The sequence below is a fragment of the Heptranchias perlo genome, chromosome 38 (genome assembly GCF_035084215.1).
Source record: "Heptranchias perlo isolate sHepPer1 chromosome 38, sHepPer1.hap1, whole genome shotgun sequence".
Classification (NCBI taxonomy): domain Eukaryota; kingdom Metazoa; phylum Chordata; class Chondrichthyes; order Hexanchiformes; family Hexanchidae; genus Heptranchias; species Heptranchias perlo.
Genome location: NC_090362.1, coordinates 13,494,441 through 13,518,886, shown reverse-complemented (window position 1 = coordinate 13,518,886; position 24,446 = coordinate 13,494,441). Strand labels below are relative to the sequence as shown.

The following is a 24,446-nucleotide window of genomic DNA, read 5'->3' as shown; positions in this document are numbered from 1 at the left end:
CTCGCTGACCTACATTGGCTTCCCGGTCCGGGAACGCCTCGATTTAAAAATTCTCATCCTTGTTTTCAAATCCCTCCGTGGCCTCGCCCCTCCCTATCTCTGTAACCTCCTCCAGCCCTACGACCCTCCGAGATCTCTGCGCTCCTCCAATTCTGGCCTCTTGCACATCTCTAATTTTAATCGTTCCACCATTGGCGGCCGTGCCTTCAGCTGCCGAGGCCCTAAGCTCTGGAATTCCCTCCCTAAACCTCTCCGCCTCTCTCTCCTCCTTTAAGATGTTCCTTAAAACCTACCTCTTTGACCAAGCTTTTGGCCACCTGTCCTAATATCGCGTTACGTGGCTCGGTGTCAGATTTTGTCCGATTATGTGAAGCGCCTCGGGAAGTTTTACAGTGTTAAAGGCGCTATATAAATGCAATTTATTGTTGTACCAGAGATTGCCTGATTCCACCGTGCAGCTCACTGAGAAATCGGACCATCGTCATAAATTCGGAATTCGCAGTTTGCTGCTGGAGAGTTTCGCAGTCTGCACCCCAGGCAATGTTTCCCAAAGATCTGTGAATGGAAAAGAAAGCAGTGTTAAATTAACAACTCTCAGTAACACTGGTCACTCATCGCAGCTCATGTTCCTCCCTCACGCTGCCCTAATCAGAACAGGCGTCAGCCATGGCGCTGTGGGTAGCACTCTCACCTCTGAGTCAGAAGGTCATGCGTTCAGAGTCCCACTCCAGAGACTTGAGCACATAATCCAGGCCGACGCTCCCAGCGCAGTACTGAGCGAGTGCTGCAGTGTCAGAAGTGCCGCCTTTCGGATGAGACATTAAACTGAGGCCCCGTCTGCCCTCTCAAGTGGACGTAAAAGATCCCACGGCGTTATTTTGAAAAAAGCACCCTCTCCCACCCCCCAATCACACTATGTGAAAGGGGAAATCCTGCAGAAAATTACCTAACGTTTTAAAATCCTCCTCACAAATGTAAGCAGTCATTTCTACTCACAGAAATGCTTCCTCCGTTATATTTGAAGCTGCTTGAATCTTCTTGAAAATAAACTGGGCCTGAAATGAAGAATAATACCACAGCTGTTTATTACAAACAATGACGGACAGGAGAAGACCCATTGGTCCATCCAGCCTGTCCCATATAATCATGTGATCTCCTGGGGGAGGCAAAAAACAGATAAAAATCCAGGCCAATTTGGGGGTGGAATTTGGAAAATTCCCCTCCGATGCCATCAGGTGATCGAAACGAGTCCAGGACTAGACACTCTGGCCCTGATTAGTTCCATTGTAATATGGGGTGGGGAAAGGGAATGGGGGAGGGGTCACGAGGACGGGGGGGGGGGGGGGGGAAAGGGTCGCGAGGACAGGGGGGGTAAAGGGTCGCCAGGACGGGGGGGAAAGGGTCGCGAGGACAGGGGGGTAAAGGGTCACGAGGACGGGGGGGAAAAGGGTCGCGAGGACAGGGGGGTAAAGGGTCGCGAGGACAGGGGGCTAAAGGGTCGCCAGGACGGGGGGGGAAAGGGTCGCGAGGATGGGGGGGGAGAAGGGTCGCCAGGACGGGGGGGAAAGGGTCGCGAGGACGGGGGACGGGCGAGACTCACTGACCTGCTGTGGTGACCACATCCAGTCCCTGAAGAGGCTGCGGTTTCTCAGGAATGACTCAGACTCAGACATGAGGTCTTTCAATGGAACAAATGGAATCAGGCAGCCAAACCGGGCAAGCTGTCTTCCATCTTCCCTTCCCACCGTCTGAAAAAAGCCAAGATTTTCATTAAAGAAACAGGCTTAGAATCATAGAATCATACAGTGCGGAAGGAGGCCATTCGGCCCGTCGTGCCTGTGCCGGCTCTTTGAAAGAGCTATCCAATTTAGTCTGACACCCCAGCTTTTTCCCCATAACCCTGCAAAATCAGTCCTCTTCAAGTCCATGTTCAATTGCCTTTCGAAAGTTCCTATGGAATCTGATTCCAATACCCACCAGGTTCTGCATTCCAGATCTTAACAACCCTCTGTTAAAAAATTTCTCCTCATTTCCCCTCTAGTTCTTTTGCCAATTATTTTAAATCCACGACCCCTGGTTACCAGAGGAAACAGCTTCTCCCTACTTGCTCTATCAAAACCCATCATAATTTTGACCACCTCTATTAAATCTCCCCTTAACCTTCTCTGCTCTAAGGAGAACAATCCCAGCTTCTCCAGTCTCTCCACATAACCAAAGTCCCTCATCCCTGGTATCATCCTGGTAAACCTCCTTTGCACCCTCTCCAAGGCCTTGACATCCTTCCTAAAGTTTGGTGCCCAGAATTGTTCACAATACTCCAGCTGAGGCATTACTAGTGATTTTAGCATGACTTCCTTGTTTTTGTATTCAATGCTGCTGGCATTAATATCTTAGTCTAAACCTTGGTGTGAGGTATTCAAGAGCTCTGTACCTGAGACATCCAATTTTCTTACCCTCTTTCCCTCTCCCCCATCTCTTTTCCTGTACCTCTCTTGCTCTCTTCACAATCTGCCTAGCTGTGCTTTCTCATGCTGGGGTGTCTGAGATAGCTATGGAGGCAGGGCTATCCCAACATTCATAGGGGTATAGAAAGCCCTCTATTAAATTTATAGGACATACTATTTTATTAGCGGTCTTTCACCGCACCAATGAATGCTAGTATGACATATGAAACTTTATGCACTTGAAACTTTGCCATTGTTGTTTATTTTCTAATATGTTCTGAGTGTGGGGGAGGTTGAATGTTTTAGATATGTGTAACTGGGAAAGAACACAAAAACAACAGAGAAAGGGTTAACTTAAAAGACGGAATTCCTGGAGGTCCTGTATCATTATTCAAGTAAGGGGGGAAGTCCTGAATTTAGACATGGTATAGAAGCAAGATTTCTCTAGTAACGCTCCGCATTCTCTCCCCCTCCGCCATTCTCTCTCCCCCCTCCACCATTCTCTCCCTCCCCCCTCCGCCATTCTCCCTCCCCCCTCCGCCATTCTCCCTCCCCCCTCCGCCATTCTCTCTCCCACCTCCGCCATTCTCCCTCCCCCTCCGCCATTCTCCCTCCCCCCCTCCGCCATTCTCCCTCCCCCCTCCGCCATTCTCTCTCCCACCTCCGCCATTCTCCCTCCCCCTCCGCCATTCTCCCTCCCCCTCCGCCATTCTCCCTCCCCCCTCCGCCATTCTCCCTCCCCCCTCCGCCATTCTCCCTCCCCCTCCGCCATTCTCCCTCCCCCTCCGCCATTCTCCCTCCCCCTCCGCCATTCTCCCTCCCCCCTCCGCCATTCTCTCTCCCCTCCGCCATTCTCCCTCCCCCCTCCGCCATTCTCCCTCCCCCTCTGCCATTCTCCCTCCCCCCTCCGCCATTCTCTCTCCCCTCCGCCATTCTCCCTCCCCCCTCCGCCATTCTCCCTCCCCCTCCGCCATTCTCCCTCCCCCTCCGCCATTCTCCCTCCCCCTCCGCCATTCTCCCTCCCCCTCCGCCATTCTCCCTCCCCCTCCGCCATTCTCCCTCCCCCTCCGCCATTCTCCCTCCCCCCTCCGCCATTCTCCCTCCCCCCTCCGCCATTCTCCCTCCCCCTCCGCCATTCTCCCTCCCCCCTCCGCCATTCTCCCTCCCCCCTCCGCCATTCTCCCTCCCCCCTCCGCCATTCTCCCTCCCCCTCCACCATTCTCCCTCCTCCCCTCCGCCATTCTCCCTCCCCCCTCCGCCATTCTCCCTCCCCCTCCGCCATTCTCCCTCCCCCTCCGCCATTCTCCCTCCCCCTCCGCCATTCTCCCTCCCCCTCCGCCATTCTCCCTCCCCCCTCCGCCATTCTCCCTCCCCCCCTCCGCCATTCTCTCTCCCCCTCCGCCATTCTCCCTCCCCCTCCGCCATTCTCCCTCCCCCTCCGCCATTCTCCCTCCCCCTCCGCCATTCTCCCTCCCCCTCCGCCATTCTCCCTCCCCCTCTGCCATTCTCCCTCCCCCCTCCGCCATTCTCCCTCCCCCTCCGCCATTCTCCCTCCCCCTCCGCCATTCTCCCTCCCCCTCCGCCATTCTCTCCCTCCCCCTCCGCCATTCTCCCTCCCCCTCCGCCATTCTCTCCCTCCCCCTCCGCCATTCTCCCTCCCCCTCCGCCATTCTCTCCCTCCCCCCTCCGCCATTCTCCCTCCCCCCTCCGCCATTCTCCCTCCCCCTCCGCCATTCTCTTCTCAAGAGCCATTAGGAATGGACAATAAATGCTGGCCTTGCCAGCGAGGCCCACATCCCATGAATGAATTTTAAAAAATAGCAGTTTGGTGACGAAAGAAAGATACAGTTTAGTTCAATCTTTACTTAAGTTTTGGATTTTTGGTCCTCACTATATAAAAAAAATCACTTAGCCCAGTGGACAAGTCCGTTTGTGGCTGTGAGGAAGCTACTTTTGTGAATAAAAGGTGTTGCTTTTAAACCACACATCCCCTGACACCGACAAAGAGAGAGAGAGAGAGAGAGGAGAGGAGAGAGGGAAAGAGAGGGTGGAGAGGGAGAGGAGAGAGAGAGAGAGAGACAGAGCGCGAAACACAGACACAGAGCTATAGCAAGATAAATTCCAACCCACAGGGAGATAGAGACTGATTACAAACATTATATTGTACAATATGTAAGAAACTGTCCCTTCAAATTCTGCAACTGAAGTTGAATCCATCCCAAAAAAACTGGTATAGTACACGTGGACTATATTGTGAGGCTCATGAGTGCATGTGGTTATACCATTGCAGGTTAATGTAAATTCCATTGTGGTGAACAGCCTGCAAGTAGTTCACTTATCTTGTGAGCAAGATATGGAACTGAAATACATAACAATTATAGCAGGGGGGGGAGCAGCAGTCCAGAGTCAGGGTGGGGGCAGCAGTCCAGAGTCAGGGTGGGGGCAGCAGTCCAGAGTCAGGGCGGGGGCAGCAGTCCAGAGTCAGGGCGGGGGCAGCAGTCCAGAGTCAGGGCGGGGGCAGCAGTCCAGAGTCAGGGCGAGGAGCAGCAGTCCAGAGTCAGGGCGGGGGCAGCAGTCCAGAGTCAGGGCGGGGGCAGCAGTCCAGAGTCAGGGCGGGGGCAGCAGTCCAGAGTCAGGGCGAGGGCAGCAGTCCAGAGTCAGGGTGGGGGCAGCAGTCCAGAGTCAGGGTGGGGGCAGCAGTCCAGAGTCAGGGCGGGGGCAGCAGTCCAGAGTCAGGGGGAACAGGGAACAAGCAGTAATCCAGGGTCGAAGGACTGATGGCACGAGCTGAAACACACGGCTGAAGAAGTTGTCTCGGATAATGTGGAGGGCCCACCACACTAGACATGGCCCACAACACTCACAGCCTAAGAATGGTCGCGAGATGGGAAAAGGGAAAATGCCCCATTCATTGACACTCTCATCCCTCACCTTGACTATCAAACAAAGATGAACGTTGAACCAAACACGGAGGAAAAGCACACTTGTACAGAGTCCTACCCTGAGAGCCGCCAACACTGCAGCTTTCTGGGATGAGGTCAGCTGGGACAGGTACGGGGTGAAACACGGACATGCACTGGCTACAACCGAGGCAGGAACGCTCCTCAGGGCCGATGGGCTGAAGCCAGGCAGAAGTTGGCCAAGACGACAAATTATATCCGCAGTTACCTAGAAATATTCAACAAGGTGCAAATATTATTGAAATAATCTCCGATATATTAAAGTATTACATTTACACACACTTGCTATCTCCAAACTTCCTCTCATCGTGCCTTTGTCACACTTTTGTGATCCCTGTTGGCTTATTTCACACTAAATTGACAAACTTAGTCCGTGAGGTTTCAGGATGTCTGGTGTGGAGAATGGAAAAATGTCACCGACATGCAGTAGAGGGCCCTCTTCCCAGGTTAAAGCTGAGGCACATTGTTCAGTTAGAGTAGAGGAAGTGTCTGCCCTGGGAGTGTTTGATGGGACAGTGTAGAGGGAGCTTTACTCTGTATCTAACCCGTGCTGTACCTGCCCTGGGAGTGTTTGATGGGAGAGTGTAGAGGGAGCTTTACTCTGTATCTAACCCGTGCTGTACCTGCCCTGGGAGTGTTTGGTGGGACAGTGTAGAGGGAGCTTTACTCTGTATCTAACCCGTGCTGTACCTGCCCTGGGAGTGTTTGATGGGACAGTGTAGAGGGAGCTTTACTCTGTATCTAACCCGTGCTGTACCTGCCCTGGGAGTGTTTGATGGGACAGTGTGGAGGGAGCTTTACTCTGTATCTAACCCGCGCTGTACCTGCCCTGGGAGTGTTTGATGGGACAGTGTAGAGGGAGCTTTACTCTGTATCTAACCCGCGCTGTACCTGCCCTGGGAGTGTTTGATGGGGCAGTGTAGAGGGAGCTTTACTCTGTATCTAACCCGCGCTGTACCTGCCCTGGGAGTGTTTGATGGGACAGTGTAGAGGGAGCTTTACTCTGTATCTAACCCGTGCTGTACCTGACCTGGGAGTGTTTGATGGGACAGTGTAGAGGGAGCTTTACTCTGTATCTAACCCGTGCTGTACCTGCCCTGGGAGTGTTTGATGGGGCAGTGTAGAGGGAGCTTTACTCTGTATCTAACCCGAGCTGTACCTGTTGTAAGAGTGTTTGATGCTGACGGTAATATGGAGAGTGTTCCATTCCCCAGCACCTATATATATCCCTCCCCAGACGAGAACAAAATTTGCACAAAAAGTTTCTTTTTAAAAATCAAAATAGAAAAACAATATATATACTTACATTAGTATCCTGGATAATCTCAGTCACTAGTTGATGAGCCTTTAAAAGGTTTTCAAAAAAAAAAAAAATTTTATTCAGGACCAAGTTACTAACTGGCCGTGACACTTTACTTTTCTCTGCCAGTATTTAGACTCCTCTCTGCATTATTTAGCTGCCTATCTTCTCACCCCCTCCTCTCCTGAAGGTGGAGACTCTTACTGGGTACAATTCCAGGAGCACTGCAGCCCCTCCCGCCCCTCACCCAGTCGGCCATTATTCATGTGTGATAGTGATTATTACCAGTCTGTTTCACCAGAGGGGCATCATTACATCCGGGCACAACCTCACCTTCTCCTCACGCCCACACACTTACACTTTGCAGCAGCAGTCACTGGACCGCGGTCAGCAGCGGGGACTCAGCACTGACCAGGGATTAAAGATCCGGCCTTTACGGAATAGCACCCCAGAATGCAGTGTCCTCAGCAACTGTACCATTGGGAGAGGGCTATGCAGAAGTGTCAGTGTGGCTCAGTGGGTAGTGCTTTTGCCTCTGAATCACAAAGTCATAGATTCAAGCCCCACTCCAGAGACTTAAGTGCAAAATCTAGGCTGATACTTCCAGTGTAGTACTGAGGGAGTGCTGCACTGTCAGAGGTGCCGTCTTTTGAATAAGACATTAATCCGAGGCCCTATCTGCTCTCTCAGGTGGGTGTAAAAGATCCAACGGCATTATTTCAAAGAAGAGCAGGGGAGTTCTCCCTGGTGTCCTGGCCAATATTTATCCCTCAACCAACATCACCAGAACAGATTATCTGGTCATTATCACATTGCTGTTTGTGGGAGCTTGCTGTGTGCAAATTGGCTGCCACATTTCCTGCATCACAACAGTGACTACACTTCAAAAGCACTTTCATTGGCTGTAAATAGTTCCTTCCCTTCCTTCTCTGGTGCGCACATTGCCCAAAGCACAAAGCAAAGAAAGTTACCTGTGCAGTAGAAAATGGCACTGAGCTGAGCCCGGAGGTGACTATTAACCTTTGATGAGCTGGCAGGTTAAGCAGAAAGTTTACACCAAGCACTGGTAGGAGCCTGCCAAGGGCCACCAGCTGCTGATGCGTCAAGGCACTCGTGTTCTCTCTCCTGAGGTGCGTTGCCAAGAGGTGTGCAACCTGATCAGTAAAGAAAATTATATAAGAACAGAGTGATAAAAGGCCATTCAGCCCATCAGTCCCACCACATCTGACTATTCTATCATGGACGTCACTACCAGATGATCTCCTACTTTAGTTGTGGAGAGAGCAATAGATCAACTTGCCACGTTTGGACAGTGTCTTTATTAAAATATCTCGAGAAAGGACAGGCGAGTGGTCTCAACACACTTTCATCTCCAAGGTCCGGGTCTGAATTCTCTCTCTCTCCTCTGCTGGACAACTCCTGAGAGTTTGCACAACGTAAACAGTTTGTGTCTCAGGGAAGGTCGTCTGGACAAATGGCGTGGGAATCGGAGATGGCCCGGTGATTCACACTGGGAGCTCCTGAGAGGAACTCGGGAACAGGAGGAGGCTATTCAGCCCCTCAAGCCTCTTCCGCCATTCAATTAGGTCATGGCTGATCTGTATCTTAACTCCATTTACCCGCCTTGGTTCTGTAACCCTTAATACCCTTGCCTAACAAAAATCGATCAATCTCAGTTTTGAAATTTCCAATTGACCCCCCAGCCTCAACAGTTTTTTGGGGGAGAGAGTTCCAGATTTCCACTCCCCTTTGTGTGAAGAAGTGCTTCCTGACATCACCCCTGAACGACCTGGCTCTAATTTTAAGGTTATGCCCCCTTGTTCTGGACTCCCCCCCACCAGAGGAAATAGTTTTTCTCAGGGTTGGGTTGGGTTTTGGAGGGGGGGACGCAATGAGAAGGAACTTTATCCATGCCGTGTGATCCCTGACCTTGGAGTGGTTCACGATGACACTGACCTCAAAACGCAAGCGTTCCAATCTCGGAACTGGCCCAAACAATACGATTAGTGGTCAGCTCACCCCTCCGTGGATGTCAATGGTCTGATCATTGATGCAATCCAAGAGTGCCGAGGAGACCACGTCAGAGTGAGACTGGGCAGACAGCAGAAACCGAAGGTCGTCTTGACTCGCGAAGCAAATTAACCGACTGAGCCTGGAAAAGAAGTGGAAATTGGAAATTGGCCTTTCCGGTTCGGATTTCACGTTGTCTCCTCTCCTGACGGAGCTTGCTCCTGGAGTACAGGCTCTGGGAGGCCCCTCTGCCCTGCCCCCCCCCCTGTCCACACCCCCGCAGGTCATCAGCGGGATTTATTGACCATGGGAATTCGCGGCCAAAGTCCACCCTGTCCACAAACCAACATCCACAACACTCATTACGCCTGTGGGGTGACGACAGGGTTGAGCTCGTCTGCGATGCCCACCATGGTAGAATAGTCTACCGAGCGTCAACTGCTTAGGCTCGCTCATAAAGAACTAGGGCGGAGTCCTGGAGTGCAGTCGGTGCTGGTGGAACGGTACCACATCATGGCTCAGGGTCTTACAGAGACAAAGGGTGGGGAGGGGTGCAAAAAGGAACCAATGTATCCTTTGAGGCCATTGTAACCACGAATGTTAACGACAAGTTTAGCTGAAGATCTAGTCGCGGGTTAGTGACAATTACAGTGGAGACTTCCCTCCCACGAACCCTTACCTTACGATCTCACCCGTGGTCAGGCTCCTACTGGAGTTTAGGATGGTGCGGATTGCGTGTCTCCCCCGAGCTGGATCCAGGCTGCTGTTTCCGAACAGGTCAATCACTGAAATCAGCTGGAACGAGAAATTGTAGTGGGAATGTTGAACTCAACAGACTCTTGCTCCTCGTCTCTCGAAGGTGCTGAGGTTTTCCGGGGTCTGGTGCTGGCTACTACCTCAGCCAAGTGTCCGTTCTTCAGGCGTGAGTCCAGCCGGTGAGTGTCGGCAAGCTCTTTGACTGTGTAGGGCATCACACCTGAATCCAATACCTACAGACACTTACAGGGGTCGCCAGGTAACGATCAGGAATGGGAACCTGGGAGGGGGTGCGGGGCTGCACCCCGAGGTCAAACAGCCAGCCGACACTCACCGCCTAGACTTGTAGATGAAGAGCCACTCAGGTGACACACTGGAGAGCCGGCGCTGTGGAATTTCGGGAAAGAGAGAGGGAAAACTGGGAAGATAAAAGTAGCCATGGATCCGGGCATCGAGTGAATTGTAACAAGGGAAGGGTGACGTATTCCGACATAGGAAATGTTGGGAAGCGCACTGCGGGTCGGTCAGCGGCTGAAAGAGAAAGGTCAGGGGGTGACGCGCAGAGTCCCACCCTCCGCCAGAGACGTTACGCCCTCCTCACCTGCTCAGCAGTCAGCTGCTGAAAGTGGCAAATCGGCAAATACGGCAGCAGCGGCTGGACGGATTTCAGGAAGTAAGGGGACCAAGACGCCACACTCCCGAACGTGCGGCCATTGAGCAGTCTCCTGGCAAACGCTTTCTTCTGGCTGGATTTCATGTCGGAGCTGTGGTCCCTAATAGCTGCCAAACTGCAAGGAATGAAGCACCAGTCACGGACCATAGAGACACAGGGACACCGGGGCAGGAGGAGGCCATTCAGCCCCTCGAGCCTGTTCCGCCATTCAATGAGATCATGGCTGTATCCTAACTGCATCCACCTGCCATATCCCTTAATACCCTTGGCTTGCAAAAATCTATCGATCTAAGATTTAAAATGATTAATTGAGCTAGCATCTACTGCATTTTGTGGGAGAGAGTTCCACACTTCTATCACCCTTTGGATGAAGAAGTCTTTCCTGACTTCTCTCCTGACCTGGTTCTGATTTTAGGATTATGTCCCCTTGTCCTAGACTCTTCATCAGCCAAAAAGGTTTCTCTCTATCTATGGGAGGAATCTTTGGCCTCAACCCCTCAATTGGAAGAAGCAGCACCTTTCTCATTGACTTCCCCTCTTTCTCCTCTCGCTGGGCCAGTTTCCCAGGGAGCGGTCCTCCTTACCCAGGTGGCCATTCTCCCTGGGCGACCTCAGACCGTAAGAGTTGGCAGGTTATTCAACCATGAAAGGCATCGCTGGCCACTCTCCTCACGCAGTTGCCCGCACCTTCCAGCAGGAGTCGCTGAACACCAATCTGGAGCCAGGCCGCCTCCCCACCCCCCCCGACCCCTGCGGGGACCCCTACTCAGCTCACCGGGTTGGCGGCCGGTCTGGAATCTGCCGCATGGTCTAACTGAGCCGGCGCTGCACTGAGACAGGGAGGTACCAACTGGGGGTAGAGAGGGTGAGCCTTCCCTGGCCTACCCACCTGCTGCAAATTTCATCAGAGGACTCCCCCCCCACCCCCACACTTGAGCTGGGCCAGTTTTCTCAGGGACCCCCACACAGGGGAGAAAGAGAGAAGTCACTGTAGGGAGTGGGCCTCAGGAGGGAAAGGGCAAGCCCTGCTCGCCAAGCCCTGGGTGCAAAGGAACAGTACCCCTGGACTTTGGGTGTAACTGTGGAAGGATTTGTTGCTCGGGGCATCCTGTTCTACAAGATAGAAAGAACTTTTTTTTTTATTATTCGTTCACGGGATGTGGGCGTCGCTGGCGAGGCCAGCATTTATTGCCCATCCCTAATTGCCCTCGAGAAGTTGGTGGTGAGCTGCCTTCTTGAACCGCTGCAGTCCGTGTGGTGAAGGTTCTCCCACAGTGCTGTTAGGAAGGGAGTTCCAGGATTTTGACCCAGCGACAATGAAGGAACGGCGATATATTTCCAAGTCGGGATGGTGTGTGACTTGGAGGGGAATGTGCAGGTGGTGTTGTTCCCATGTGCCTGCTGCTCTTGTCCTTCTAGGTGGTAGAGGTCGCGGGTTTGGGAGGTGCTGTCGAAGAAGCCTTGGCGAGTTGCTGCAGTGCATCCTGTGGATGGTACACACTGCAGCCACAGTGCGCCGGTGGTGAAGGGAGTGAATGTTTAGGGTGGTGGATGGGGTGCCAATCAAGCGGGCTGCTTTATCTTGGATGGTGTCGAGCTTCTTGAGTGTTGTTGGAGCTGCACTCATCCAGGCAAGTGGAGAGTATTCCATCACACTCCTGACTTGTGCCTTGTAGACGGTGGAAAGGCTTTGGGGAGTCAGGAGGTGAGTCACTCGCCGCAGAATACCCAGCCTCTGACCTGCTCTCGTAGCCACAGTATTTATATGGCTGGTCCAGTTAAGTTTCTGGTCAATGGTGACCCCCAGGATGTTGATGGTGGGGGATTCGGCGATGGTAATGCCGTTGAATGTCAAGGGGAGATGGTTAGACTCTCTTGTTGGAGATGGTCATTGCCTGGCACTTGTCTGGCGCGAATGTTACTTGCCACTTATGAGCCCAAGCCTGGATGTTGTCCAGGTCTTGCTGCATGCGGGCTCGGACTGCTTCATTATTTGAGGGGTTGCGAATGGAACTGAACACTGTGCAGTCATCAGCGAACATCCCCATTTCTGACCTTATGATGGAGGGAAGGTCATTGATGAAGCAGCTGAAGATGGTTGGGCCTAGGACACTGCCCTGAGGAACTCCTGCAGCAATGTCCTGGGGCTGAGATGATTGGCCTCCAACAACCACTACCATCTTCCTTTGTGCTAGGTATGACTCCAGCCACTGGAGAGTTTTCCCCCTGATTCCCATTGACTTCAATTTTACTAGGGCTCCTTGGTGCCACACTCGGTCAAATGCTGCCTTGATGTCAAGGGCAGTCACTCTCACCTCACTTCTGGAATTCAGCTCTTTTGTCCATGTTTGGACCAGGGCTGTAATGAGGTCTGGAGCCGAGTGGTCCTGGCGGAACCCAAACTGAGCATTGGTGAGCAGGTTATTGGTGAGTAAGTGCCGCTTGATAGCACTGTCGACGACACCTTCCATCACTTTGCTGATGATTGAGAGTAGACTGATGGGGCGGTAATTGGCCGGATTGGATTTGTCCTGCTTTTTGTGGACAGGACATACCTGGGCAATTTTCCACATTGTCGGGTAGATGCCAGTGTTGTAGCTGTACTGGAACAGCTTGGCTAGAGGTGCAGCTAGTTCTGGAGCACAAGTCTTCAGCACTACAGCTGGGATGTTGTCGGGGCCCATAGCCTTTGCTGTATCCAGTGCACTCAGCCGTTTCTTGATATCACGTGGAGTGAATCGAATTGGCCGAAGACTGGCTTCCGTGATGGTGGGGATATCGGGAGGAGGCCGAGATGGATCATCCACTCCGCACTTCTGGCTGAAGATGGTTGCAAACACTTCAGCCTTGTCTTTTGCACTCACGTGCTGGACTCCGCCATCATTGAGGATGGGGATGTTTGCAGAGCCTCCTCCTCCCGTTAGTTGTTTAATTGTCCACCACCATTCACGACTGGATGTGGCAGGACTGCAGAGCTTTGATCTGATCCGTTGGTTGTGGAATCGCTTAGCTCTGTCTATAGCATGTTGCTTCCGCTGTTTAGCATGCATGTAGTCCCGAGTTGTAGCTTCACCAGGTTGGCACTTCATTTTTAGGTACGCCTGGTGCTGCTCCTGGCATGCTCTTCTACACTCCTCATTGAACCAGGGTTGATCCCCTGGCTTGTTGGTAATGGTAGAGTGAGGAATATGCCGGGCCATGAGGTTACAGATTGTGCTGGAATACAATTCTGCTGCTGCTGATGGCCCACAGCGCCTCATGGATGCCCAGTTTTGAGCTGCTAGATCTGTTCTGAATCTATCCCATTTAGCACGGTGGTAGTGCCACACAACACGTTGGATGGTGTCCTCAGTGCGAAGACGGGACTTCATCTCCACGAGGACTGTGCGGTGGTCACTCCTACCAATACTGTCATGGACAGATGCATTTGCGACAGGTAGATTGGTGAGGACGAGGTCAAGTAAGTTTTTCCCTCGTGTTGGTTCGCTCACCACCTGCCGCAGGCCCAGTCTAGCAGCTATGTCCTTCAGGACTCGGCCAGCTCGGTCAGTCGTGGTGCTGCCGAGCCACTCTTGGTGATGGACATTGAAGTCCCCCACCCAGAGTACATTTTGTGCCCTTGCTACCCTCACTGCTTCCTCCAAGTGGTGCTCAACATGGAGGAGGACTGATTCATCAGCTGAGGGAGGACGGTAGGTGGTAATCAGCAGGAGGTTTCCTTGCCCATGTTTGACCTGATGCCATGAGATTTCATGGGGTCCAGAGTCAATGTTGAGGACTCCCAGGGCCACTCCCTCCTGACTGTATATCACTGTACCGCCACCTCTGGTGGGTCTGTCCTGCCTCAGGATGTCGCAGAGTACTTTACAGCCAATGAAGTACTTTTTGAAGTTTAGTCACTGTTGTAATGTAAGAAACACAGCAGCCAATTTGCGCATAGCAAGATCCCACAAACAACAATGAGATAAATGATCAGGTAACCTGTTAGTGGAGGGATAAATATTGGCCAGTACACAGGGAAGAAAATAGTGCCATGGGATCTTTGCACCTCTGACAGTGCAGCACTCCCTCAGTACTACACTTGGAGCGTCAGCTCTGAGACTCTATACTCAAATCTCTGGAGTGGGATTTGAACCCGGGGCCTTCTGACTCACAGGCGAGAGTGCTACCCACTGAGCCACACCCTGATGCAATGGTCAGCCTGATTCTCAGCAAACGCCTTTTAGGCTGAAAGTGGCCAGTCATTTAAAGAAAACAAAGTGAGCATGGATTTTTCACACCTTTTGCCGATGAACTCACACGCTGTCATTCAGGAGGAGCGACACCGGGAAACTCATGATGTCAGAGACAGTCATGAAAGGAATGAATTGCGACAGGTCCACAAAAAGGTCAGGGGTCACTCGGGGAAACTTGTGCAGAAAGGCAGCTGTGAGGGTCTCCAGGGCCGGTTCATCTGTCTGGGACACCTGAAAAGGAAGGAAAAAGGGAAAAAAAAAACCTCGTAAAATAACATTTAGAGAATTCGACTGAGGCGACACGCGAGAGACAAATATTGCTTCTCGCTCAGTTAAACGTCCATGTTAGTAGTTGGGGCATTAGGAGAGGTACCAACAGTGTCTCTGCCCAAGGGAATGAAGAAATCAGCGTCTGGTAACCGTCCAGTGGTCCCCCCCGTCAGCAGGCTATTATGACCAGCCTACCTCAGATGGTTTGACTGTGCGGTGGTACAATTGCTAAGTTCTCGGAGGGTTGTAGGGATGGAGGAGGTTACAGAGATAGTGGGGGGGGGGGAGGCCATGGAAGGATTTGAACCTGAGGATGAGAATTTTAAAATCGAGGCGTTGCCCGACCTTGGAGCCAATGCAGTAGGTCAGCGAGCTCAGGGTTACTCCAGGTTATTTCCGGGTGTGCCCGTGCCAGGTGTTTGACCGCTGCCCCAGTCTGTGCCCACCTGGAGTTGGCGCCATGTCCTGTGCATGTGCGAGAGGAATTTCTTAACGGTGTCACTTTCAGCTGACATAACAAGTTTCCTGAAATTCTCCTGGGGCATCTGCAGGTATTCCTGGGAACAAAAAAAAAAGAAACACCCAGAGACAGGACTATTATTATAATTGGAGTCCTAACCATTCCAACATCACTCATCATTCACCTACTACAGCCTGAGAGCCGTTTGTGGCCAGCCTCCCCTTCATGTGGCTCAGTGGCTAATACTATCGGTCACTAAATAATGGCAGGTCATGGGTTCGAATCCCACTCCAGAGACTTGAGTATATAGTCGAGGTCTGACGCTCCCACTGCAGTACTGAGAGAGTGCAGCACTGCCGGGGGGGGGCTGTCTTTTGGATGAGATGTTGAACCGAGGCCCCGTCTGCCCTCTCAGGTAGATGTAAAATAATCCTACGGCCACTATTTCGAAGAAGAGCAGGAGGGTTCTCCCCGACGTCCTGGCTGATATTTACCAACATCACTAAAAAACAGATTAGCTGATCATTATCACATCGCTGTTTGTGGGATCTTGCTGTGCACAAATTGCCTACAACAGTGACTACGCTTCAAAAGTATTTAATTGGCTGTGAAGCACTTTGCAACGCCTTGAGGTCGTGAAAGGTGCTATATAAATGCAAGTCTTTCTTTGTGGATCCCAGCTGGCTCCCTGCTCCATGTACCTCTCAGCCCAAATCGAGGCCATAGCCCCAAGGATTAAATAGCCCATTGACACTTTCACTGGGTAGCGATCAAGAGGATGGGGTGTTGGGGACCTGGCTGATTTTCCCCTTCCCGCCTCAGGAGCAGAGAGACCAATTGTCCCAAACTTTACCCCGGCCCGTCTGGGCTCAGCTAATCGAGGAGTGATATTTAGGGCTGGATTCGGGGCTGCTCCCAGCAAAAGGGCAACGAGGGAACATTAAGAGGAGGGAGGATTAGCCCAGCTTCCTGACTGACTCTGGGTTTGCTCACAGCAAGCGACTGGGAGTAAGACTCTGTGGCATGCTATGCCCACTCACTCTGCTACTATAGATTTCTCCTGCTTGCAATCAGGGACTCGGTGTGTGTGTGTTGGGGAATCACAGGCCCACGTCCCCTTACCCCTGCACTCCTTAGAGGCATGGACCTCTCCAGAGATACAATTCTACACCTGCTCTAACCCTCCATAAGTGTAGCCCAGGCAACGAGTGCCAGCAGGGCATTCAACCATGAAAGGCATCACAGCCGAGCCCTATTCTACCTTGAATCTGCTATTCACACCAACGCGCTTTCCTGCGGCACAGTATAAGGGACCAGAAGGTTCTGGAACCAATCCCATTTATCTGTTGCTAACCCGGGTAACAGTGGAGGGGGAGGAGGGAGGGCAGAGGAGGGCCATTGTAATTTATACCAGCACCTCTGACCAAGGGAAAGGGCAGTATAAAATTGGCCAGGCTTGCCACTCCACTGATGTCCAGTGCACCCCCACCCAGCCCGCTGGAAAGTGCTTGCCCGTCAGGATAGCATCAGGCTCAACGGTGATGACCCCTGTGGTAGAATAGCTTGCTGACACGCACAGTGTCTAGAAAAAAAATAGCCACTTGGGTGAGATACTGAATGCATGTGGACCTCACCCCAGTCAGAGCTGGTGTCTTCAGGAGAGGAGGATGAAAATTGGGAGAGAAAGAAACCAAACTGAGTGATTTGTTACACAACATCCTACTGATTAATACTTAAACAGGGATTGAGTTCAATAATTTAAGACTCCTTTGAATGATCAAAGTTACTACATTAAAGGCCGCTCATATCAAACTAAGCCTTGCTTTACATGCTCGTATTTTATTAATAAGCTGCAAAAAATATTGTTCACTTTGTTTTGTCTGAAGTTTGTACCCAGCATCTGAGAGAGAGCAGCTTAGAGGGGATTTTATTCAGAGAGCTGGTCTCTGAGCTGATACCACATGGAGTGCTTGAGGCGAATAGCATAGACGTCTTTAAGGGGAAGCTAGATAATCGAGAAAGGAATAGAAGGATATGCTGATAGAGCGAGATGAAGAGGGGTGGGAGGCAGCTCGTGTGGAGCATAAACGCCGGCATCAACAAGTTGGGCCGAATGGCCTGTTACTGTGCCATAAAATCTATGTAATTCTATCAAGGTTAGTGTTCAATGTCTATTCTCCCACACTTTCCAGCAAGCATCGCTGGAGAGTGATTAAGAGCTGAAACCCTGGCTGATAACCCCCCTTCCCTAGCCCGGGGGCAATTAGGCCGCCTGCAGCTCCCCGACCCCTTCCCTGGTTGAGATCAGTTAACTCAGACCAGGGATAGATCTGGGGCCCATCTTAGGCAGCGATTCTAACTGCTCACTAATGAAGCTCAGCCAGGCTTAACAAATCGACCTTCAATTCAGATACCGAAGTGTCAGCTTGGCTCGGTTGGTAGCACTCCCGACTCAGAGTCATAAATTTGTGAGTTCAAGCCTCAGTAAAAACTAAGCTAACACTCCCAGGGCAGTACTGAGGGAGTGCTGCACTGTCGGAGGTGCCGTCTTTCGGATGAGACATTAAACCGATGCCCCGTTCGCCTGAGCAGGTGGATGTAAAAGATCCCATGGCACTATTGGAAGAAGAGCAGGGGAGTTCTCCCCGGTGTCCTGGCCAATATTTATCCCTCAATCAACTTCACTAAAAAACAGAGTGACTGATTGGTGTCTGTGGGACCTTGCTGTGAGCAAACTAGCTGCCATGTTTGTCTATATATTGCACTCCTAAAGTCCAATGGATGTGAAATGCTTTGAGATGTCCTGAGGATGTGAAAGGTGCTATATAGATGCAATTTTTTTTCTTTTACCTGAAAAAGAACTCTCAGAGCTGGAGAATCATCTTCACTCTGTAACAAATCCCACAAGACTGGCTGTGGAGATAAAACACAGTCGAGACGATGTCAATATTTACCTGATTGAGGATCATGGTCTATCAGTAATTAGGTTTTATTCCGCTAGTTTTCTCCTCTTCTGAAGGCACTGACTCATTCTGGGATGCAGTTCGTTGTCTACAAGCACTCCTCTGGTACCTCATTCTTCAGGCGTGTGCCTAGGGAGTGAACGTTGCCAGACTATTTGGCCGCAGGGGGCATCACCGCTGAGCCTATTCCAGTGACTCCTGCTGAAAAGTGCATGTGTGCGAATGTCAGGTGAGAACAGGGTTGCGCTCAGCTGCGATTCCCCCACGGTCGAATTTCATGCTGACACACGCCGCCCATGTTCACACATAGAAAATGGCCAGTTGGGAAAAGGTACTGGAGGGCAGCTGGAGAAGCCCAGACTGCAGCGGAATCAGTGTCTTTGGAAGGAGCAGGGCGTTTGTCGCCTTTGACCTATGCAAGGCTTGAGATTGAATACAAAATTCACACCATGGCGCATACCCGTATTTCAGATGAGATGTTAAACCGAGGCCCCGTCTGCCCTCTCAGGTGAACATTAAAGATCCCATGGCATTATTCAATGAGCAGGGGAGTTCTCCCCGGTATCCTGGACAATATTTATCCCTCAACCAATATCAATAAAGCAAAATTATCTGGTCATTATCTCATTGTGTTTGTGGGATCTTGCTGTGCGCAAATTGGCTGCCACATTTCCCTACATTACAACAGTGACTACACTTCATTGGCTGTAAAGCGATTTGGGATGTCCTGAGGTTGTGAAAGGCGGCTATATAAATGCAAGTTCTGCATGGGTAAAGGGAGAGAAACATCAATAAATGGGTCATACCTCAGAAAATTAGCTGTCTAATATTTTGTACTAAACTCCATCATCCCGCAACTGATCTAAATTCAAACACTTTATTCTATAAAATTAATATTACACCCTTCCTGGGGTAGTGTTAGCTTTGTCTGCAGTGTGGCTGACCCAGTTGGTGAGGGGACACATTCACTGTACTGAGCTTATGGAGGGTTAGTGAAATATCACAACTTGCTTCAAGTTTCACTTGTTTTCGTTAAAATCTTTCCAAACAATTTTTTTAATCCACGGAATGGCTGCCTGACTTGGTGCTCCTGTCAGCATCACCACAAGCTGCCAGGGACCTGAGGGAAGCAATGTCGAAAGTTTAAATCCCTGTTTCCATCAATTCCTATGTATCTCAATGTGCTGCTACTAATAGATCTTGATGTCATGATTTAGGATTTCATAGAATCATACAGCAAAGAAGGAGGCCATTTGGCCCATCGTGCCTGTGAAAGAGCTATCCAATTCGTCCCACTCCCCCTGCTCTTTCCCCCGTAGCCCTGCAAATTTTTCCTTTTCAAGTATTTATTCAATTCCCTTTTGAAAGTTACTATTGAATCTGCTTCCACCGCCCTTTCAGGCAACGCATTCCATATCATAACAACTCGCTGCGTAAAAAAAAAAAATTTGCTTCATCTCCCCTCATCTTAAATCTGTATCCTCTGGTTACCGACCCTCCTGCCAGTGGAAATCGTTCAAAACTCCTCATGATGTTAAACACCTCTATTAAATCTCCACTTAATCTTTTCTGCTCTAAGGAGAACAACCCCAGCTTCTCTAGTCTTTCCACATAACTGAATCCTTCATCCCCGGTATTCTGGTAGATCTCCTCTGCTACCTCTCTAAGGCCTTGACATCCTTGCTAAAGTGCGGCGCCCAGAATTGGACACAATAGTCCGGCTGAGGCCTAACCACTTTTGGAAGATATCTGTCAACCAAGGAGGCAACAGTGCCATTAAATTGAAAGAGGACAAATCAGGACTAAGGGGGTTAATGAGATTGATTACCCTGGGCTTCGAGGGCTGGGACTCAGGAGACCCCTGGCCCACACACAGTAGTTTGGAAAACCCTTGTTCTACCCTATTGCTTACACTGAAGCAGTTGAGAAGGTCCTTTTTAAGGGCTCTGTTTGTTTCTTCCTTCAAGTAGCTGTCAACAGTCTGTAAAATACTGATAGACGCATCGGGGTTGAATGACGCCCAGAACGAAGCGTTGTCCGATAAGCTGGAAAGAAGAATGGCTTCACTCAAAACCTCTTGGACCTCCTCCTCATTGCGATCGAGGCTAGAAAAATCCAGGATGTAATCGAAGACTCGGAGAATATAGTTGGCGTTCGAAATCCAACTGAAGGCCTGGTCATCACATTGGTTAAAATGGTTGAGGAGCTCCATCAGGAATGCGGTTGGATTTCTACAAAGTTGAGTTGCGTTGAAGCTCAAAGGTATTGGAAGCATGTCAAGCAAATGTTGGACAAAACACGGTTCATCTTGCAGTGTGTTGGAGGCCAAGCAGTAATTTACGATCCAAGGGTGTGTTTGTGAGATTGAGTAATAAAGAGTTACGTTTTGGCAAATGACCTCCTTTAACCCCTCACTGTCCTGATCTTTGCAGGTCGCTAGAAGGCTGCCATCGATGAACATGGTGTATGACCATGTTTTGTAATCGCATAACAGTGGTTGGTTTCCAACAATTAAAGAACTCAGCTCCTTTTTCAATTGATCAAGCTGGTTGCAAAACCAGATGATCCAGGCCATGGTGCTATCATCAACCTTTAGAGATGTCCCATTGGTGCAAATATTGCGGATGTGGGCTGTGCCGTTCGCAAAAATGCACTCCTGCAAATCTTTGACAGTGACATTCGAAATCTCAAACAATCGATGGCACTTATTGGGAGCGATGTTTGGCCCCTCTAAGCCACTGTACATGGGTGCACAGAGGCGACCAATCCAGATGCTGCTTCCTGTCAGATTCTTCAGAAAAGTACCGTTGGAGCAAAGACCCTTGATGTACCCGAGCCCAAGGTGAAGGATGCATTCCTGAATCTCTTCCAGATCAATGTTCGAACTCTCAAACATTCGGTCACATTTGCTGTTGATAATATGTGCTGCTTCTGAGTTAAGGGATAACCATGAGCAGACTTGGTTAATCCAGGTCTCGTTCACACTTAGATTCTTCAGTAACCTCCTTTGGGAACAAAAGCGGTTGATGTAATCAGTACCATTCCCGCCACTGGCAAGCAAAGGGCTCACCTCCATTTTCAGTCCGTTTAGTTGACTGCAAAGGTTAATGATAAACCTCTTATCCCCAACCACACTCTTCAGGAATGTTTCATTGGAACAAAGCTTCTGGATATGCTCTGTACCATTGTGTAGAACACACTTCCACATATCATCAGGGTCCATGCTTGAAATCGCGGACAATCTGTCGCAATTACTGGCGGGGATTTCAACTCTCCTTGACCCGCTGTGCAGCCCCGCACAGAGCTGGAGAATCCAAGGCTGGTTGAAGTCCTGCTGACTCAACAAGGAGGTGTTGGTGCAGACAGTGGAGTTGAACTCGGAGGTGTAAAGCTGCTTGCAGACCTGAACCCAGTGAAGATCCTCCTCCACCGCAGAAAAGTACCAGGCAGCATCCGAGCAGGTCGCTCTGAGGTCTGGAGGTGGCATGGTAGCCGCTGTGGTCTGGTTGAAGAGGTTGCAGTAGAGATAGACAGTAAAGTTGGAGATTCCCGGTAGCCCAGGGATAGAGTCATTGCAGACAGCCTCCAGAATGTCAGCGTAGGGAAAGTCGTTCTCATCTTTAACAGCCTCCTCAGATCTCTTGGACACTTTACGGGAGTTTCTCGTCGTGTCTCTGACTTTGTCCCCAGACCGGCTACAGGATAGAAAAGGTGCTTGCGTCAAAAATGCTTGAGAGCTGAATCCCAGTATTGGAGTGTTCCACGAGATATTATTCCTGATCCCCCTAGATTTGAAATATAAAACAAGCAGAGAAACAGATCATAATGTCCTGAATGGAAAACAGACTGAAGCGTCTCTGCGATGGATTCCTATTTAGGTAAATGTGAAAGATTTGTATATGCAAATTCCATTCATAAATGTTAGTAAACAAAAGTCAATGAAAGAAGGAAAATATACCCTCGAAAACATTAGCAGACATAGTACTAACTCCTGCCTTAAAACAACCGCCAGAAAAAGCCCCAAAATCATAACACACAAGAAACCCAAAGACCCCAAGCTGGTACTGGGTGGGTTGTCATGTTCTGTCCATTGAGGCTTATTACTTACTCTGCAACAATGCACCCTGATATAATTTTCTTACTGAGGTTGGGAATTTACTGCTGGACTGGTTTTCCCTTGCCTCTCGAAGCCTGATTTTAGCTCAGGTCCCAGAGGTGAAAGAGTAATGTTCAACACAACTACTTATTTGTTAAAGCATCCCAAGGTGCTTTACAGCAGGGAGTGGGGGGATGCCCAGCAGGAAGTAGACGACAAGGTTGGGGAGGTGCCTGAAGGAACTGCCGAGGGAGGTTGGGTTTGAGGAGGTTTTTGAAGGTGGTGAGAGATTACGACTAGAATTCCAGGCTACAAGGGCACGGAGCTTGAAGGTTTTGTCACCAATAGTGGAGCGGAGAGAGGGATAGTCTTTCGGCCTGGAAAGCTAAACTGTGAAAAACACCAGGAGTAAACTTACCATAAAAGAAGTTGTCTTAGATCACCTGTAAGAAAGGAGAGATATTTAAAGCTTTGGTTGCACTGGTTTCCATATTGTTAAAAATATTCAAACGTACATTGGTTAGGCCATAGTCGGAGTATTGTGTACGGTTCTGGGCACCCCATTGTAGGAAGAGTATCAGAGCCAAGGAAAGGACACAGCAAAGATTTGCTCGAATGATACTGGGAATGAGAGATTATAGTCATGAAAAAAGGCTCAAAAAAATTGGCGCCAACAGAAAAGGTTGAGGGGGAGTTAATAGAGGTTTTCAAAATTATCAAAGGCCAAACAGTGGAAGATCATTTCTACTATTTAGTATAGTAAGAAAGCATCAACTCAGGGAAATCACGAGAAGAACGATGGGGAAAATGAGACAAAATGCTTTCACACAGAGGGATATTAGAAGATGGAATGCTTTATCAGAAGGGATTATTGAGGCAGAGACTAGAACATCATTTAAAAGGGTATGGGATAGAAGAACAGGAAAGAGCATAGGAAAATGGAATTAGAGTGGTCAGTTCCAGTTGAAGAGGGACCTCCATCTGTGCTATAATTTCTATTATTCTATGAAAACATCACCTCTGCTGAAACACCACTTACCTACAGAACATTTTCCTTCATGATCTGATTGAGGGATTCCAATAACAGACGAAACTTCATTTACCAGAGAACCCGTCATTCGTGACACTTTCCTCTTAAAGTTTGCATAGACGGATGTCCCGACCTTCCGTAAAATATTCTGTCTGAGTTCTTCCAGGCCTTCCCATAAGGCTTCCTCACCCCACATGTTTTGGGATCGGTTGGCCGAATGCATCCCTTCTGACCCGCCCCTCCTGCCACTGGGCTTCGAAAGAATCTGAAGAAGGCTCTGCACTGTGTTGACACTTTTCGCTGAGTTTAAGCTTTGTGGGCCAGGATTCCCATTGCTCCCGGCTTCTGGTGGTCTACTCCATGGTCGTAATCTTTCATTTCGAGGAGGTGGACCGTCGGACTGAAAATTGACCACTGACTTCCAGTTTGACTGGTCAAACAACTTGCCTAGACTTTCAAGCCAATCCATATTGATGCCACAATCACTCTGCCCTGTTAAGGAACATATTAACTCCTGAATACTAACACTAGCTTGTCCATAAGTCCCACTCAATAATGTTTGGGAAACTGCCTCAACCAAACTAACAATGACCTCCCAGTTCTGTTTTTGGAAAAACCAACTGAAGAGCTGATGCTCAGTTAAAAAGTCCAAGATACTTTGCAGAAATTCTATTAGAATGTCCAGGTTCCTACTGGCCCTCAAAGATACAAAGAGGTCCTTCAGTTCGAGGGTGGCCCTGGGTGGGGAGCCAACCCCTGCTCCATCTGAACTGAGAACACTCAACGAGAGGCTTTCATCTCCTGGGTCCTGAAGGTCACTGTTTTGTAAATATAATGAGATATTGTACAGAAATGCAGATAGTCTCTTACTGTCTAGAGTACGTTTGGTAAGAATAGAAGGCAGATTTCTTTGACGTAAAGTGCTCAAAGTTCTGAGTCCTCCCATTAGACTGGAGACCACGGAATGGATCCTTTGTGACTCTTCGATACCCGATCTTACACGGACAGGGATCGGTTCCGTTTTTCCTTCTGTATTTCCTCCTCTTAATAAATGTGCAACATCTTTTAACATTTCCACGTACTGGTCAACCTTATTACCTGTAAGATCAAAGTTCAACATTCAGCACCAAGCAATTAGTGAATGATTGGAGTGGGCATAGCCAACCAAATACCTCAACACTGCTTTCACCTTTCATTTGACCAGCCCATCTTTAATTTAACAAACGAGCCCATTATTCAAAGAACACAT

The 24,446-nt window shown here is 49.9% G+C and overlaps 1 protein-coding gene across 1 annotated transcript in view; it reads right to left on the bottom strand.

Moving 5' to 3' along the window:
* LOC137304585 (stereocilin-like) overlaps positions 1-24,143 on the bottom strand; it is a 45,000-nt gene extending 20,857 nt beyond the window's left edge. Inside the window, exons 1-14 of the mRNA XM_067973230.1 lie at positions 23,207-24,143; positions 22,586-22,610; positions 19,984-21,856; positions 17,959-18,021; positions 15,084-15,205; positions 14,443-14,613; positions 10,072-10,258; positions 9,394-9,509; positions 8,724-8,856; positions 7,676-7,858; positions 5,445-5,612; positions 1,605-1,748; positions 997-1,055; positions 432-555 (exon numbers count right to left, since the gene is read on the bottom strand). Of these exons, the coding sequence (XP_067829331.1) occupies positions 432-555; positions 997-1,055; positions 1,605-1,748; positions 5,445-5,612; positions 7,676-7,858; positions 8,724-8,856; positions 9,394-9,509; positions 10,072-10,258; positions 14,443-14,613; positions 15,084-15,205; positions 17,959-18,021; positions 19,984-21,856; positions 22,586-22,610; positions 23,207-24,143 (4,305 nt within the window). The remainder of the gene's footprint in view (positions 1-431; positions 556-996; positions 1,056-1,604; positions 1,749-5,444; positions 5,613-7,675; positions 7,859-8,723; positions 8,857-9,393; positions 9,510-10,071; positions 10,259-14,442; positions 14,614-15,083; positions 15,206-17,958; positions 18,022-19,983; positions 21,857-22,585; positions 22,611-23,206) is intronic.
* Positions 24,144-24,446: the final 303 nt, after the last annotated feature.